Below are 14,402 nucleotides of genomic sequence, written 5' to 3'. Positions count from 1 at the left end.
CAGCCCTCGGTCTCCGTTCCTCGATCGCAATTCGAATAACCTTTTATAAATACATTTTTTATGCAATAATGTAGAAAGTATATTTAAATATGCAAACATGCACAACATAATTAATTAATGCAATTAAAATATTTAATTAAAATACATAAAGAATTTAATAATTGTATGCATGAGGTTCACGTGGACTTTTAAATTTTCGGGACGTTACATCAAGAATGAAAAGAATCTGAGAAGAGTCAAGAACAATCCAAGAAACTTAACCCTTGGTTGAGGTAATTTTTTTAATATTTTGAAGAAAAGATGTTTAATTTTTTTATTAAATTATATTTTAGTTGTTCTATAATTATAATGTTGTTGATAAATTAAATTTTAATTTTTATGAACAAAATACTAAAATACACATGTTCTCTTCTTTTGAATTAATACGTAGGCAAAAGCTTGTGTGAGACAAATATCTTATTTGAGTTATTTTTGAAAAAATATTATTTTTTATGCTAAAATATTATTTTTTATTGTGAATATCGATAGAGTTATCATCTCACATGTAAATATTTGTGAGACTGTATCAAAATAACTCGTTCTAATATGAATGGCACAACCTATTTCCTCAATCACCCCCTCAGATTTTCTATTGACCCTTCATTTCAGTCACAATCTCCGATCTCCGCTCCCATTTTTTCTCCGGAATGGCGGCGTCTGCCACGAGATTCATCTTCGCTCTCCTTACGTTTGTAACTGTGGGAATGATTATCGGTAATTTTCCTCAATCATCTCCATTTTAAAATTGTAATTTTGAGCAACTTTTTTTTTTAAAGAAAACTTTTTATAAATTGTAAATAGCTGTTTCTCATCATGGATTGACTGAAGAATTAGTTTTTCTAGTGAGTGACGTCATTATCGTGACATTTATGCGTCGTTTCAAATTATCTTCTGATTTTATCTTCCAAAATTCTTTTGCATTCAATTGGGTTTTTTTGGTGTTTATAGTTTGTTGTGAGAAATTTCGCAGGAAAGAAGTGAAGTTTGTATTCAATCTTAGTTGATCAATATTTTTTTTGCTTGCATCACCCAATTTGGGAAAAATGATTTTTTTTTTCGAATCTGAACATTTTAGGTAAAAATTTGGTACCGCGCTCTGTAAATAGTAAACCCACCATGAATGGTAAAACTAGACATCAGAAAAGGAAAAAATCTCCAAATTCAGCTGGGTTCTACTGAGAATATTACCTCATTCTGTTTTATGATCAGCAGTACTTGACCATTATATACGGCAATGTTTTGACAAGAAAATATGTTTGTGTGTAAAGTAATAGTGTCATTGACAATGCATGCTTCATAATAATTAAATCAGAAACTTTGATTTTTGAATTTGCTTCGCTTTAAGATAAATGAACATCTGGTTTTCTTGTGGAAACTGCTTCCTCTACAATTTCAAAGTGACGCATCTTTTAAATCACTTGTAAGTGTTGTTTAACTTGAGTCAATTGTCATTTCCACTTTCCATGGTCGTTATATTTTATTTTAACTGTTATATTGTTGCCATTGTGATTTTTATGGCATTTCTAATGCTCAGGAGCTTTGATCCAATTGGCATTTATTTGGAGGTTGGAGGATTCACATGGTAGATTTATCAATCAATTCTCTTCCAAGGGTTTTATCATTTTCCTTGCATTGCTACTGTATGTTTGTATACCAATGGGTGTTATTTGATAGCTGAATTTTACTGATTTTTCTAATAACATTTACACTAGTAGAATGGTAAGCACTATCTCTAGTAATAATCTATTCTAGTCCAAGTGTGAGATGCAAGCAAGAGTAGAGAGTAAGTCCATCGTTAACATTTAAATTTGCTGGGTTCTTTCAAACAGGCTCAAATTTCTCCCAATCTTCTCCGACTGTAGGATGAATGGTTTTATTTCAACTAGATGAATCCCTTGTCTTGACACTGTACTAACTACTATCCATGCTAAGGGTTATTCTTTAATTTTGGAAGATTTAATTCTTTCTTCAAAATTCGTTTCATTCACATGGGTTTTTCGGATGCGATCAATTTAGCTTCTGATCCTCAAAGCAGTATTCTGCATTGGATTTGCTTGATTACTATTTTGAAGACTTTTCACGACTCAAAGTCATTCGATGTTGTTTTGGTCTAATGCCAACTCTACTAACTTCAAACAAAATCTCTGGGCCACTATAGAAATCACAATCACATTTATTGAAAGTTACGTATTTCCATTTCAATTATCTCAGTCTCCTGGGAGACCTTCAGTTTGTGGGAGTTACAAAGAAATGGTGTTTGTGATCTTATACATCATCTTGTTATTCAGTTGTTTGACCAGTTTTTCCCATCAATACCAAGAGTGATTCAGAAATCAGCCGAGTGGGGGCGACTCATGCCTGTTGGGTGGGGGGATAAATATGAAATTTTAAAAGTTGCACATGAAAAATCAATTTTTTATATGAGGGCGGAGGCGATGCCTCCCCTGCTCTTCTATTTGTCCATCCTTGGTAGCCATAGTATTTGCAGGATCTCATTTTTATGGATGTTTATGAATTATAATTTTTTATAAATGAAACTACTTGTTATCATGTTGTGCTATGATGCCCAAACAAAAATGTAATTTCAATCCAAAAACATGATCTACTCTTGTTACACGATTGGTTAGAATTGGAGCATGTATATATGCCGTAAAAATATGCATAAAAAGTTTATTTTGAAAAACATAAGAATTCGTCTTCATTGCTCCGTTGAATTAAAATGGTTTGTCTTAGTTCTATCACTTTCTCGGTACTCTTGTTGCAAGATCTCATCTTTTTGGATGTTCCAAAATTTTTAGCGGTTGAGTTACTTGCTACAACTCCCACAACATTCAAACTAAAGGCAAATGGAATCTGAAATCCAGTAGTACTTTTGTCGCATGTTTGAGATTTGATTAACTCCGTACCAAAATATTTACGTTGAGTTTTTTCTATCAAAGTATGCAACTTATGAGAAGGTTATCTCTCCTTTTGCTTTTATACTGTGGAAATTCTCGTATTAAGATTGTTGATGAATGTAGTGGAAAAGTTGTACGAGTACATCTGTGTATTTACAGTATATTTTCTACTGTTTTAATGATTGATTAAGTACTTTAAAATTTTAATAAACCTGGAATATATTTAATGTCAGTATTTTCGAGAAGATCTTTCATGCACGGATTTTTTGTTTAATTCAATTTTGTGCTTTTCGCACGCGTCACCTGTAAATTTTTTACCCGTTCTTCTATTCTCCATTTGGACTTGTACCAAAATGTTATGTATTTCCTATTTCAAATATGTTTAAACTGTTCCAAGTGCCCGTCTTGTGGATTTGGACATGGCGCCTTATCAATTAACCAAATGGGAGAATGTTGGGCTGTAGGAATTGGGTATTCTTTAGGAAGAATTCAAAGTCTGAACAGAGGCAGTCTTGAACTTGCTAGAGGTTTCAACTCTTATTATTGATCTAAATTTTACATGCACCAAATAGGACAAAAAAATGAATAAATGTTTGTTGAATATCACTGGCCTTACTGCATGTTCTCTTTTGTCAGGTAAATCCTATTGGGAAGACAAAGAAGCTGCAATTTTACGTCTTGGATATGTACGCTTATTTGTTTTAATCCTTTTTCATTAGCTTTTGGCTTTGTAAAGGAATGGAATTTTATCAATTTTTAATGTTTGTAAATTAGAAGAATAAAACATGAGACATTAGATCACATCTTACCGATTTATTTAGTTACATTTTTGTTACTTCTGACTAGACTTAATATTTGGGAGACTAACGTATTCCTGAGTATCTTATTATCTGTTTTATTGCAATAAATATTGTGAATGATGACACGCCAACCTGCGGTTTTGTATTTGTCTTAGGTGTATAGGAGGTTTCTATTTTATGGTCCATTGATTGCATTTACAGAAAAATTGGTGGGATTACCATGCGATAGGACCTGAAAAATTTTTGCTCTTACAAATGACATTTATTTACTTTGATGAACACATTACAGATAGTGGCCTACAATAGGCAGTTGGAAGATGTTTTAGGGCTTGTTTGTATGTTTTACAAAAAACAAAAGTGTGTGATCATCATTAGTTTTGGTCAAATCATTGCAGTAAAACATCAATTTCTTGCAATTATCGCTTTTTTAATCAAGATGAATCATTTCAGTGGTATATATAGCTATTTTTTTTTTTGTGAAACTGGATGAGTTTCTCATAAACATCTTATGAAGAATAAATTATTTTTAGATTATGTGATACTTTATATAAATTTTAAGTCTCAGGACCTGTCTAGCTTTTGGGAATGGATAGTAGAAATCAGGCAAATGATTTATTGGAGGATGATGAATGCGAACTAATAGTTTACAAAGTAAAACTCAGCCTGGAAATTTTCTCGACAAGAGAAAAGTAAAACATTCTCTTGCCCTGGCACTGGCGAGCAGAGTAGCAGTAACAAAAATATGCTGCTTGCCCTCCTCTAATATACTTTGCATCTATATATTCTTTCTTCCCCTGTGCATCTCCTTTTCTTTTCCTGCAAATTCTCTTCAGGTGTATTCTTGGCATATAGGGGCCTGTACTGAGTTGAATTCTTAGCTACTGCTCCACTCTTATGGTCCTATTTATTTAGGCCCATAACAGCATCTCAACACATTAATTTCATTAATCTATTCACCTTAGACCAATGTGCCAGTGTGCTTGATTTTATCGGTATTTATTGGAACTAAAATTTATTCATGAATCATGATCCTTATGCACTTGTGATTTCTGCAGGCAACATAAATATTTGCAAAGCTTCAATATATACATTTACCCTGAAGCAGCAAGATGTTAGATTTACTTTCTTGTAACATCATTCGTTTTTTATGATTTAGGTCAAACCTGAAATTATTAGCTGGTCACCACGTGTTGTTTTATTTCATAACTTCTTAAGCGCAGAGGTATGCCAATTTTTTTTTTTCGTATTTTCTCTCAGATTTTTTAATTCATTTGTTGGGATGAAAACTGAATATTTATTGTTTTTGCAGCTATAAATTATACTTTTTTATGAAATTGAATCCTTCTCTGTTACCACTTGGAAATAATATCTCTTTGTTAGATTGAAGCGTGTATTACTTAAAATACTGCTAGATTTTTTTTTATAAACTAATTTCCGAAATTACATTTAAATGCATGCATGCAATAACAGCTGTCAATGACACGTTTTAAATAAAAGTATTCAACTACTGGTAAAAAAAATGCTCTTAAAAATAAGAGAAATCGTCAAACCCTAGACGGTCGTGTAAAATAAAACAAATGTGAAGCATGCAAAAATCCTGACAAAACATCGACATGTAAAAACGAAAGTGTATGAAAATATCCATGTTCACTTCTAACTCATAAACATAAAGTGCGGAAAATATGGTCCTCGGGTTAGTGTGCGCACATCCTACTCCGCCTACTCAGTCTTCGGCGCCTCCAGTCTCCTCAACAATATGCTCACCTGCATCATTCACACCTAGTAAGTTAAAGACTCAACACATCTGTAACGTTATAACAAATGCATATACATAACATGCAACAGTGAAAAGTACTGTAATTAACATACATTTCACGATCTTAAAAACATAAACTTAATCATATCGTGTCAAAGCATAACATGTCTCATAATATTAGCATATACGTGTTCATTTTCTTTATTTGAATTCAGATAATTAGTTGTAACTTTCGTATAAGAATGTATCCATCTACGTATAACCGTGGTACCCGGCGGCGGGGACATCAGCGAAAGTTTTACCCATCCACTGAGCCTTGACCTTACATGTTCGTGTTCGTATTAGTCACAACAACTCTCATCCTTCAAAATGTATCATCATATTCATCACAAACAAAGATCGAATAAAACAATAATGAATGTTTGTGCTTGAAGCTCAAAGTATAGACTGAAAGCTATGGATATGTATAATAAGTGTGAGCTTTTGTAAAACTGAGCTTTGAAAGAATATGCGTAGAGTTCTTGAAACTGACTGTATAGCTCGATAGTTGGGTAACTCATTTAACTTCATATATATCTCAGCTGATCTTCTCGGTTATTTATAGGCTTTGATTCCAACGGTAACATTGAATACATTTGAATCTTTATGTCCGTTGAATATTCATGTCAACATTCTTCTGACAATCATACACTGGAGCTTTTTTGAAATGCTTCGTTCCCACTGCTTCTGTACAAACTGTCGGTTGTTGTCTACGTTCTTAACTGATGACGTGTAAAGCTGGTAAAATTAGTTGTCTTCTTTAGCCGATCGGTCTCAACTGATTAGTGTGTAACTGTTCAGTCTCAATTGATTGTTGTGTAATTGATCAGTCTCAGCTGATCGTTCAGTTGACAACAAAGTTCAGTTAGCTTCGCTTAGTTCAGTTGCCTAGAATTATATACGCATTAATCTTCAGTTCAGACAACTATCAGTTTACGAATCTTCAGTTCAGTTACCTTCAGTTTTCTTGATCAGCTGTTCAATCTTTTCAAGTTTAATTTGTCAAACTTCCGAAATTTAATTTCCCACAATTTCCCTCTTTTTGGTGTTTGACAAAACTTATAATATAAGAACTGATCAAACTGAACTCTTGTAGATAAAATAATCTTTTATTTATAATTTTTTCAATGTACAAATTCGTACAATGAATGAAAAAAACTTCTGAATGAAAAAATCTTCTTTCAATATAGATTCGTACAAAGAATAAAAGAATAATATAATCTTCTATTGACTGACTGAAAATCTGCCAAAACTCTAATCTGAATAAAGAGGCCGTACTATAACTGACCTGGACTTCCTCATTTCTTTGCTCTTTTATCAGCTGGTCCTTGATCAGTTGATTGACTGGATCTTTTCTTGAATTGTTGTTGCTGTTGTTCTTCCCCCTTTTTTGTCAAACCCATCAACCTTGCTGGATAATGTGCGGACTTCTGAGGTGACCATAGATACATCATTCATCATCTGTTCTTGCATCAGATCCAATCTCTTGGTCATGTTGGTTTGTATAAAATCCATTCGATTGATCCGCATGTCCTGAGTTTGGAAAAGAGATGGAACTGTCACTCTGTCCTTTTTCAACTGATCCAATTGTCAGAAGAATGTTGACATGGCTATTCAACGGATATAAAGATTCAAATGTATTCAATGTTACCGTTGGAATCAAAGCCTATAAATAGCCGAGAAGATCAACTAAGAAACATACGAAGTTAACTGAGTTACCCAACTATCGAGCTATACCAGGCAGTTTCAAGAACTCTACGCACTATTCTTTCAAAGCTCAGTTTACAAAAGCTAACACTTGTTATACATATCCATAGCTTTCAGGCTATACTTTGAGCTTCAAGCCCAAACATTCATTATTGTTTTATTCGATCTTTGTAAGATCAGTTGTGCTTAAAAATTACATCAGTTGAGTACTGATAAAAATTATATTAATACTAAGAGTTTCAGTTTTGATATTGTTAAGTCCAAACTGAAGTGGGTTTGTACAAAGCATTGTATAGATCAAATTCTTTTAGTAAATATCCTATCCTCGAGATAGAAGGGGTGACGTAGGAGTGTTTGAAATCTTCGAACATCGACAAATCTTGTGTTCCTTTTTATGAGTTATATTCTATCTGTCTTTCAGTTATTTCCACACTTTTATTAAGTTAACTGATTGGCATTGACAACAAGATTCTTGAACTCAGTTTAATACTAAACTGATTCAATCATCGAAGAAGTTGTGAAAATTGTCAAGTGTTTATTCAATCCCTTTCTAAACACTTCTTCACACCCAACCGATACTAACATAATGAGAGACATAATTTTGTTCTTGAATAGACTTCTGTGTCGGTAGGTTTAATGAACTTTCTATTTGTTAAATTTGAATCAGAAGATGAATGCTAAATGTTTCCTGCTGAAGGTAACAGAATGAGCGGTGTAATGTGAGATTAGAGTAGGAGGAAGAACATCATGGTTTATAGCAGCAAGTGCTTAGATAAAACTCTCTCAGCGTCCGGTAAAGCTACCGACTGATTCAGACTTTATTGCTCAAATTTGTGACTTATCTGTGCAAGTTGATTATATGAAATATGTCTTTTAGATCCAGCTAGAACAATGCAATAGTTTATAGATGAATCCAGAATGTAACTTACCATTATCTTTGGTATATGCAGATTGCTTTGTTAAAAGCATTTCACATATTTTAGTCTCTTATTAACCATAGAATGTGAAATGATTGGAAAGTCAGTTACTGGATGAATCATTTGTTTATTTTATGTCTTTTCAGGAATGTGATTATCTTAGAGCAATTGCAAAACCCCGCCTTCATGTTTCTACTGTTGTCGATACAAGAACTGGAAAGGTGGGAATAGGTTTTGCCAGTTTCTGATCCTCGCATGTTTATGTTGATCTCTTGATGATTGTGTTATTATACCATATTTACCTTTTTTAAGGATTTGAAGTTATTCCAAAAAGGCAGTATCTGTGCTTAGAATTCTGGAATTACACCTACTGTTGAACAGAATCATTATTCTGTAGTTTATTTACTGATGTATTCAAATTGTGTCACTAGGAAGACAAGCTTCAAAGAAGATATTCATGGCTCTTGTTTTTAATTATTTGAATTCCTTTTTCTTTCTACTTTCAGTTCATAGTATTTTTGAAGTTTCATGAATTTATTTTGTGTAATGCTTTTGATAGAATTATGTTTTTGTTTTTTGATTTAATGTTTTTGGTAGAGTCATGTTTCTGTTTTTCGTTTTTGATTAGTTCTTGGAATGGATGGCTTTATTGTAACTCCTAGTGTTTTTTTTCTTCTTCGTTAATCAATTGCATCCATCATTCTCAAACCGAAATCTATTCCTAGTGAAACGCCGAAACTTTGAAGCCCTTGTATATTGGTTTAAATTTTATATTCTTTAATTTGAATGCATATGTGTTACTATTTCTTCGAAGAGCTGTAACTATTTATTGAGATTGGGTGACACAATCCAAATTTTGTGGTGATGTTTCAGGACTTATTTTTTTCTTTCTTGATTTTTTTTTTCTTTCTTCCATTCTATTGAGTGCTTAAATTATTTTTCCCAGTCATAATCATGTAAATGGACAAATTCCACATCTTTCGCCATTCTCTTCAACCAAAATAACCAAGGAAACTAAAGATACTGTCACTACTGTTTACACCCTCGAGTATCTTCTAAACAACCTTGGTTGCTTATAACATGGTTATCAGAATCGATATATACTGTAGAACACCAAAAATCGTGACAAGATGATACACGGTGATTGGTCCCACACATGAAATGATGGAAACGACAATATCCTCGTACACTGGAGAGCTTCCTGGACCATGCAATATTTTCTCAAAATATGGATCTCAACACTACTTGAATGTTGGTTAAAGTTAGAAGATAAATAAATAGCTTTGGCAATCACCCAAGTTTGAAACAACTATTAAGGAGTGCTATTGACAACAACTGAAACATATAAAAGCCCTTTTTTAGTGGCTTTACGTTATAAACTCAATATGATTCATGATGTCATCATCTGTAAAATTCATGATTCTTTATTGGTTGTTCACCTGACCAACATTGGGTCTTCTTGCGATCGGAGCTTGCTGAAACAATGCCGTGAATTTACTTTGCTTTGTGCATTGATTCTTGTATTTCTGCATGATCCGAGATTTTCTTCTCGAAATATTAATATCTTTTTTTTAGCTTATAAAACTAGCAATTGGTTCTTGATGACGACCATTTCAGTTTTTCTTGATAACTGATGATTCATATTATTCTGTAGCATTTTCATGGTTTGTCATCCTGAGCCCAAATTTTGATCGATAAAGAGAGGTTGGTTTCAGTTAAAATATTCACATTGGTATTTCATTACCCTGTAAATTTTTTCAGGGTATGAAGAGCAGTGTCAGAACAAGCTCCGGAATGTTTCTGACTGCTGAAGAGAGGAGGTATCCGATGATACAGGTTCTCGTACTTGAAATTTCTCTTTATCTGCTTTTAGTAACTTCTGTATCTGGCTTTGTAAAAATATTTTATTGGTATGTGACGCACCTTGATATGTGCTTTCATACTTTGTGCTTGTGTTTACTTGTTTTATTATTCTTCTGTGGGAGTACTTGGCTGTCTTTTGTTGGTTCTAAATTCCACATTTTTCTAGTCTATTAAAACCCAATTGTGTTTGAAAATGTGAATTTTGGTGTTCTAAACACCATCAGGCAATCGAAAAACGAATTTCTGTATACTCTCAAGTACCAGTGGAAAATGGGGAGCTCATGCAAGTGTTGAGGTAAGTACATAGAACTGTGCTTGTTGAGTTACTCGTAATAGCAAAAAATTGATAGGTTTTAATGTCAAGGCTAACATCTGCAGAGGCACAGGTATGAACAAAATCAGCTTTACAGGCCCCATCATGATTACTTTTCTGACTCTGTAAGTTTTTTATGGCTCCTTTTCAATATTCACTTTGCCAATATATCTTTCAGCTTTTCACATTGGTTCCTTTAATGTTACAAATTTTTAAGGTGTAAATGATGTTTCTGGTTGCAGTTTAATTTGAAGCGCGGGGGTCAAAGAGTGGCAACAATGCTCATGTACCTGAGCGACAATGTCGAGGGGGGAGAAACGTACTTCCCAAAGGTGGCTTCTTATTGAAATCTGTTATTTCATTAATTCAAACAAACTTATTTTAGCTTTCTGTCATGTTAAACATGAATCTTATATTGGTTTCTGCTTAATATACATGTATGTACAAGTGTTGCAACCTAGATTTCATAGATCAAATATAATTCTGATTGCTGAAATGTAAGTTTAAACATATGAAATATAAAATGTAAACCCAGAGTATTAACTCTGTAAAAGAGCTCTTGCTCTCCCCTAGCAATGCTAATTACAAAACTCTCAAGGAAAATAATAGAATGAGTCTAACAGCCGTCCCTTTCTTCAAGTTTTATTCTCCTCTCCCCCACATCTAGATTCTTCCGAGGCCTTGGGAACTCTTGGGCCTGTATCCTTTATATTAGGGCCCATGTCAGACCCAATAAATATCGAGGCACGTAACAATAAGTGTTAAGAATGGGGACCCCACAGGCTATTTCGTTAAATCTGGTACTTACTTGATAAGCTTAAGCACGTAACAGAATACTTGATAAGCTTAAGCATCGTGACAGAAATAAGATTAATCAGCACCTAGTGGATTTAATATTTGTAAACTAATATTTTTTATGAGATTTACATCTTTGTTTTTTTTGTGGTTCAGACAACTTCAAGTACTGCTGGAAAGATTAAACATGCATTGAGTTGAGATGCTTTTCGAGTATATATTCGTTTATTTGATTGTGTTTTGTTCCTTAATGTGCCATTGTTGTTAGGCTGGATCTGGTGAGTGCAGCTGTGGTGGAAAAGTGGTTCCAGGGTTATGTGTGAAACCACTTAAAGGAGATGCTGTACTTTTCTGGAGCATGGTTTGTATCCTTCCTTTAGCCATGGTGATCAATCATTATTCGTAATTACTTTGGATAGCATGTGATTGGCTTGAATTGTCTTCTCAAACGTATCCTTGTGCTTTGATGTCTGTGCTTGTTTTTATTTATGCCTGCCAATTCTTCCCTGGATGGTTACTGGATATTATATGGTGACACTGGGGCTTTTTGACTTTAAATTTTTGATTGATCTTGCTATTTTTATTTAATTTAATTTAATTTAATAAATCAGTCTAATGAAACTATTAATGTATATATTAATTTGAAGTGGCAAAATGTTTAAAAAATTATTGTCAACTTTGATTCTGCCAACTTGCTCAGTCGCACAGGTTATGTTCAACCAAGTAATCACATCGTTATTAAATTTATTTTCTTTTCTGCATGTATAAGTAAGAGATGGAACACCACTTTGAACGGAATATCTAGCCGACTCTATTGTCCTATCATATATTGTGTTTCAGGGGCTTGATGGACAATCTGATCCGAATAGCATACACGGTGGATGTGAAGTGTTATCTGGAGAAAAATGGTCAGCCACAAAATGGATGAGACAGCAAGTTACTTCCTGAGGTTTTGGACGATCTTTTCCATCTAATTCTTTAGAAACTTCTACATCCATTCATGTAGAAAAGCATTAAATATTAATGATAGTTGTTGTGGAATGTGGAAAGCAATGGAATTGAGTTCACCTCTATATGCTGTACAAGATTGCAGTTGGATTTTGTTTAACACTGAAAATTATGACATCATAACAATATAGTTGTTTATCTCACACACACACATACATACATACATACATATATTAGGGTGTTGTCTTCTAAAATGACTTTAACTAGCTAGTAGATCCTAAAATTATTAGATTTTTATTATTTCCTTAGTTTCTTGCTGAATATATGTTCTGATGAGTAATTCTTAAGACCCATTTTAATCTTATAAAGTTTTGTTTAACTTTGAGATAATTGTGACGGGTCTAATCTTTATTGGTTCGAATTATACTATACATTTTAATTTTTTTAAAAAAGAAGACATTTTTTTATTTGGTTGATGGAGCCTGATACTAAATTTTTTTAATGTGTGTATTGGATCTTAAAGAAACATACCAAATTATGTATTTATATTTTTTGATTAGAAATGTGCACATTTTCGATTCAACAAATAAGATATGCGCAAAGTTTTGAAGGTCACAATTAAGTGCATAAAATTAACAAGGTACTGCCACGGTCGATACGACAATTTTCAGTATACCGTCTCGCATATCGCTTCTGAAATATTTTCCAACTGATAAAGAATTACACGGAACATTGTATCTGAATTGCCAGAATCCAAGGCTAACTTGTTAAGATTTTAAAGCACGCATACTCATCCCGCCCGTCTTTAAACTTAGATTTACATGCATCTCGATCCATTCCCAAAGTTAAACGTGTTTTAACCAATTAAACTTATTAAATCTCATCAGACAAATATAACTACCAAAAAATTTTCATGAATTCTTCTTACCCAAAATTAAATGTGTTTAAACAATTAAACATATTAAATTTTCATGATCGATACTACTTGTTTCATTTAGATAATTTTCATGAATTCTTTTTGAAAATCAAATATAGTAGAACAAGTCAATAAATCACCCTTATCTAATTATTTATCGTAACTTAAGTGTATTAAAATCTAGGATTTTATTAAAAATGGTTAATTAAATGTTTTAAATACATTTAAAGCATGATTATGACATTATTTAATGATTATATCACATGGTTTACTAGAATTGCATAATATAGGACTTTTGGCAGTATTTGATGCTCGAACTAGCAACGAAGACCAGAGACAGTTTAAGGAAAATATTTTTATTAGATGATCATTTAAATATGATGTATTTAACAAGGGATTTTCTAAAACAAGGAGTTTTATGATTTTTTTACACGTTGAGACATTTTTTAAACCGGTAGTCGATTTTTAGCAAAACGGAGGAGTTTTTGAGGGTGCGGGTAATATTTTTAAAAACGTACCAAAACCAAATATTTTACGTGCGTGTTATTAGGCCTAATGAGTTTGTTTTAGTAGATTTTTGGGCCAAGTCCACTACAACTCATTATTTTTAAAACCTAGGCTCAATAGTCACTCATTTTATTATCAAACTCCCACCCAAACCCTAGCCTCCTCCCTCCCTCTCGGCCACACCTCACACTCACAGCAGCAGGTTTTGGCTCATTTTCAAGGAGGTTTCAGTAGGAACATCGTCCCGTCCCTCTGGTGTTCGTCTCTCGCTTCGTTGGTTCAATTTTCCGAGCGTTTAGACGCAAAGGCACACCCTATACCTTCTTCTTCTCATCGATCACATCATGATATGTATAATGAACGATTTTGCATGATTTCCACCATTAGGCATCGATTTTATATGGTTTTTACATGAAAAATATAGGATTTTTTGTCTTGCTTCTCACGTTTTTGATATAGTTGAAGGGGCTGCCAGATTTTGATGGTTATGGGACAATCTACAAGAGGTTTAGAGAGGGTTTAGGTGAAAACATCAGATCAAGAACGAGTCATGGTAGGGGGCCGATCGGAATACTGGCCCAATAACACTGCACGTAAACTTTATGTGCAGATAAGCGACACAGAGATCTACATATGCATGAAATTTTATTAAGTGATGAATATGATAACATGTTTGAAGGAGGTGACTTGGTTGTGACTAATACGAACACAAACATGAATGTAGAAGAGCCCAAAATAAGTACACGTAAATTCTTGCATTTATTAAATGGTCAAAATTATTTAGTTAACTTTAAAATGATTTTTAACCATGCATATTTACGATTAGCATTATTTTAAATTGTTACATGTTAATTTGATGCACATTAAAAATGTTTTCTTGAGTTTTGTGCTTCAGGCGAATATTC

General features: G+C 33.2%; 1 protein-coding gene across 3 annotated transcripts; it reads left to right on the top strand.

Moving 5' to 3' along the window:
- Window positions 1-585: 585 nt before the first annotated feature.
- LOC142551202 (prolyl 4-hydroxylase 1) lies at window positions 586-12,277 on the top strand. Of its 3 annotated transcripts, XM_075660298.1 has the most exons (12): window positions 586-753; window positions 1,574-1,621; window positions 3,401-3,463; window positions 3,573-3,622; window positions 4,893-4,958; window positions 8,302-8,376; window positions 9,917-9,991; window positions 10,243-10,313; window positions 10,405-10,456; window positions 10,574-10,663; window positions 11,395-11,487; window positions 11,967-12,277. In XM_075660298.1, the coding sequence occupies exons 1-12, from the start codon at window positions 687-689 to the stop codon at window positions 12,072-12,074; spliced, it is 858 nt and encodes a 285-aa protein (XP_075516413.1). In that variant the 5' UTR covers window positions 586-686; the 3' UTR covers window positions 12,075-12,277. The 3 variants fall into 3 exon arrangements, with proteins under 3 accessions (XP_075516413.1, XP_075516414.1, XP_075516415.1); XM_075660299.1 differs by lacking the exon at window positions 1,574-1,621 and having other exon boundaries at window positions 589-753; XM_075660300.1 differs by lacking the exon at window positions 3,401-3,463 and having other exon boundaries at window positions 589-753.
- Window positions 12,278-14,402: the final 2,125 nt, after the last annotated feature.

Source organism: Primulina tabacum, chromosome 7 (genome assembly GCF_025594145.1).
Source record: "Primulina tabacum isolate GXHZ01 chromosome 7, ASM2559414v2, whole genome shotgun sequence".
Taxonomy (NCBI): domain Eukaryota; kingdom Viridiplantae; phylum Streptophyta; class Magnoliopsida; order Lamiales; family Gesneriaceae; genus Primulina; species Primulina tabacum.
Note: the sequence above shows the minus strand (reverse complement) of the source record. Positions and strands in the feature narration are given on the sequence as shown.

Coding starts and splice junctions, on each gene's coding strand:
- LOC142551202 (XM_075660298.1), top strand. CDS start 687: ATGGCGGCGTCTGCCACGAGATTCATCTTCGCTCTCCTTACGTTTGTA. Junction 10,314..10,404: donor GAGCTCATGCAAGTGTTGAG/GTAAGTACATAG, acceptor GCAGAGGCACAG/GTATGAACAAAATCAGCTTT. Junction 11,488..11,966: donor CTGTACTTTTCTGGAGCATG/GTTTGTATCCTT, acceptor ATTGTGTTTCAG/GGGCTTGATGGACAATCTGA.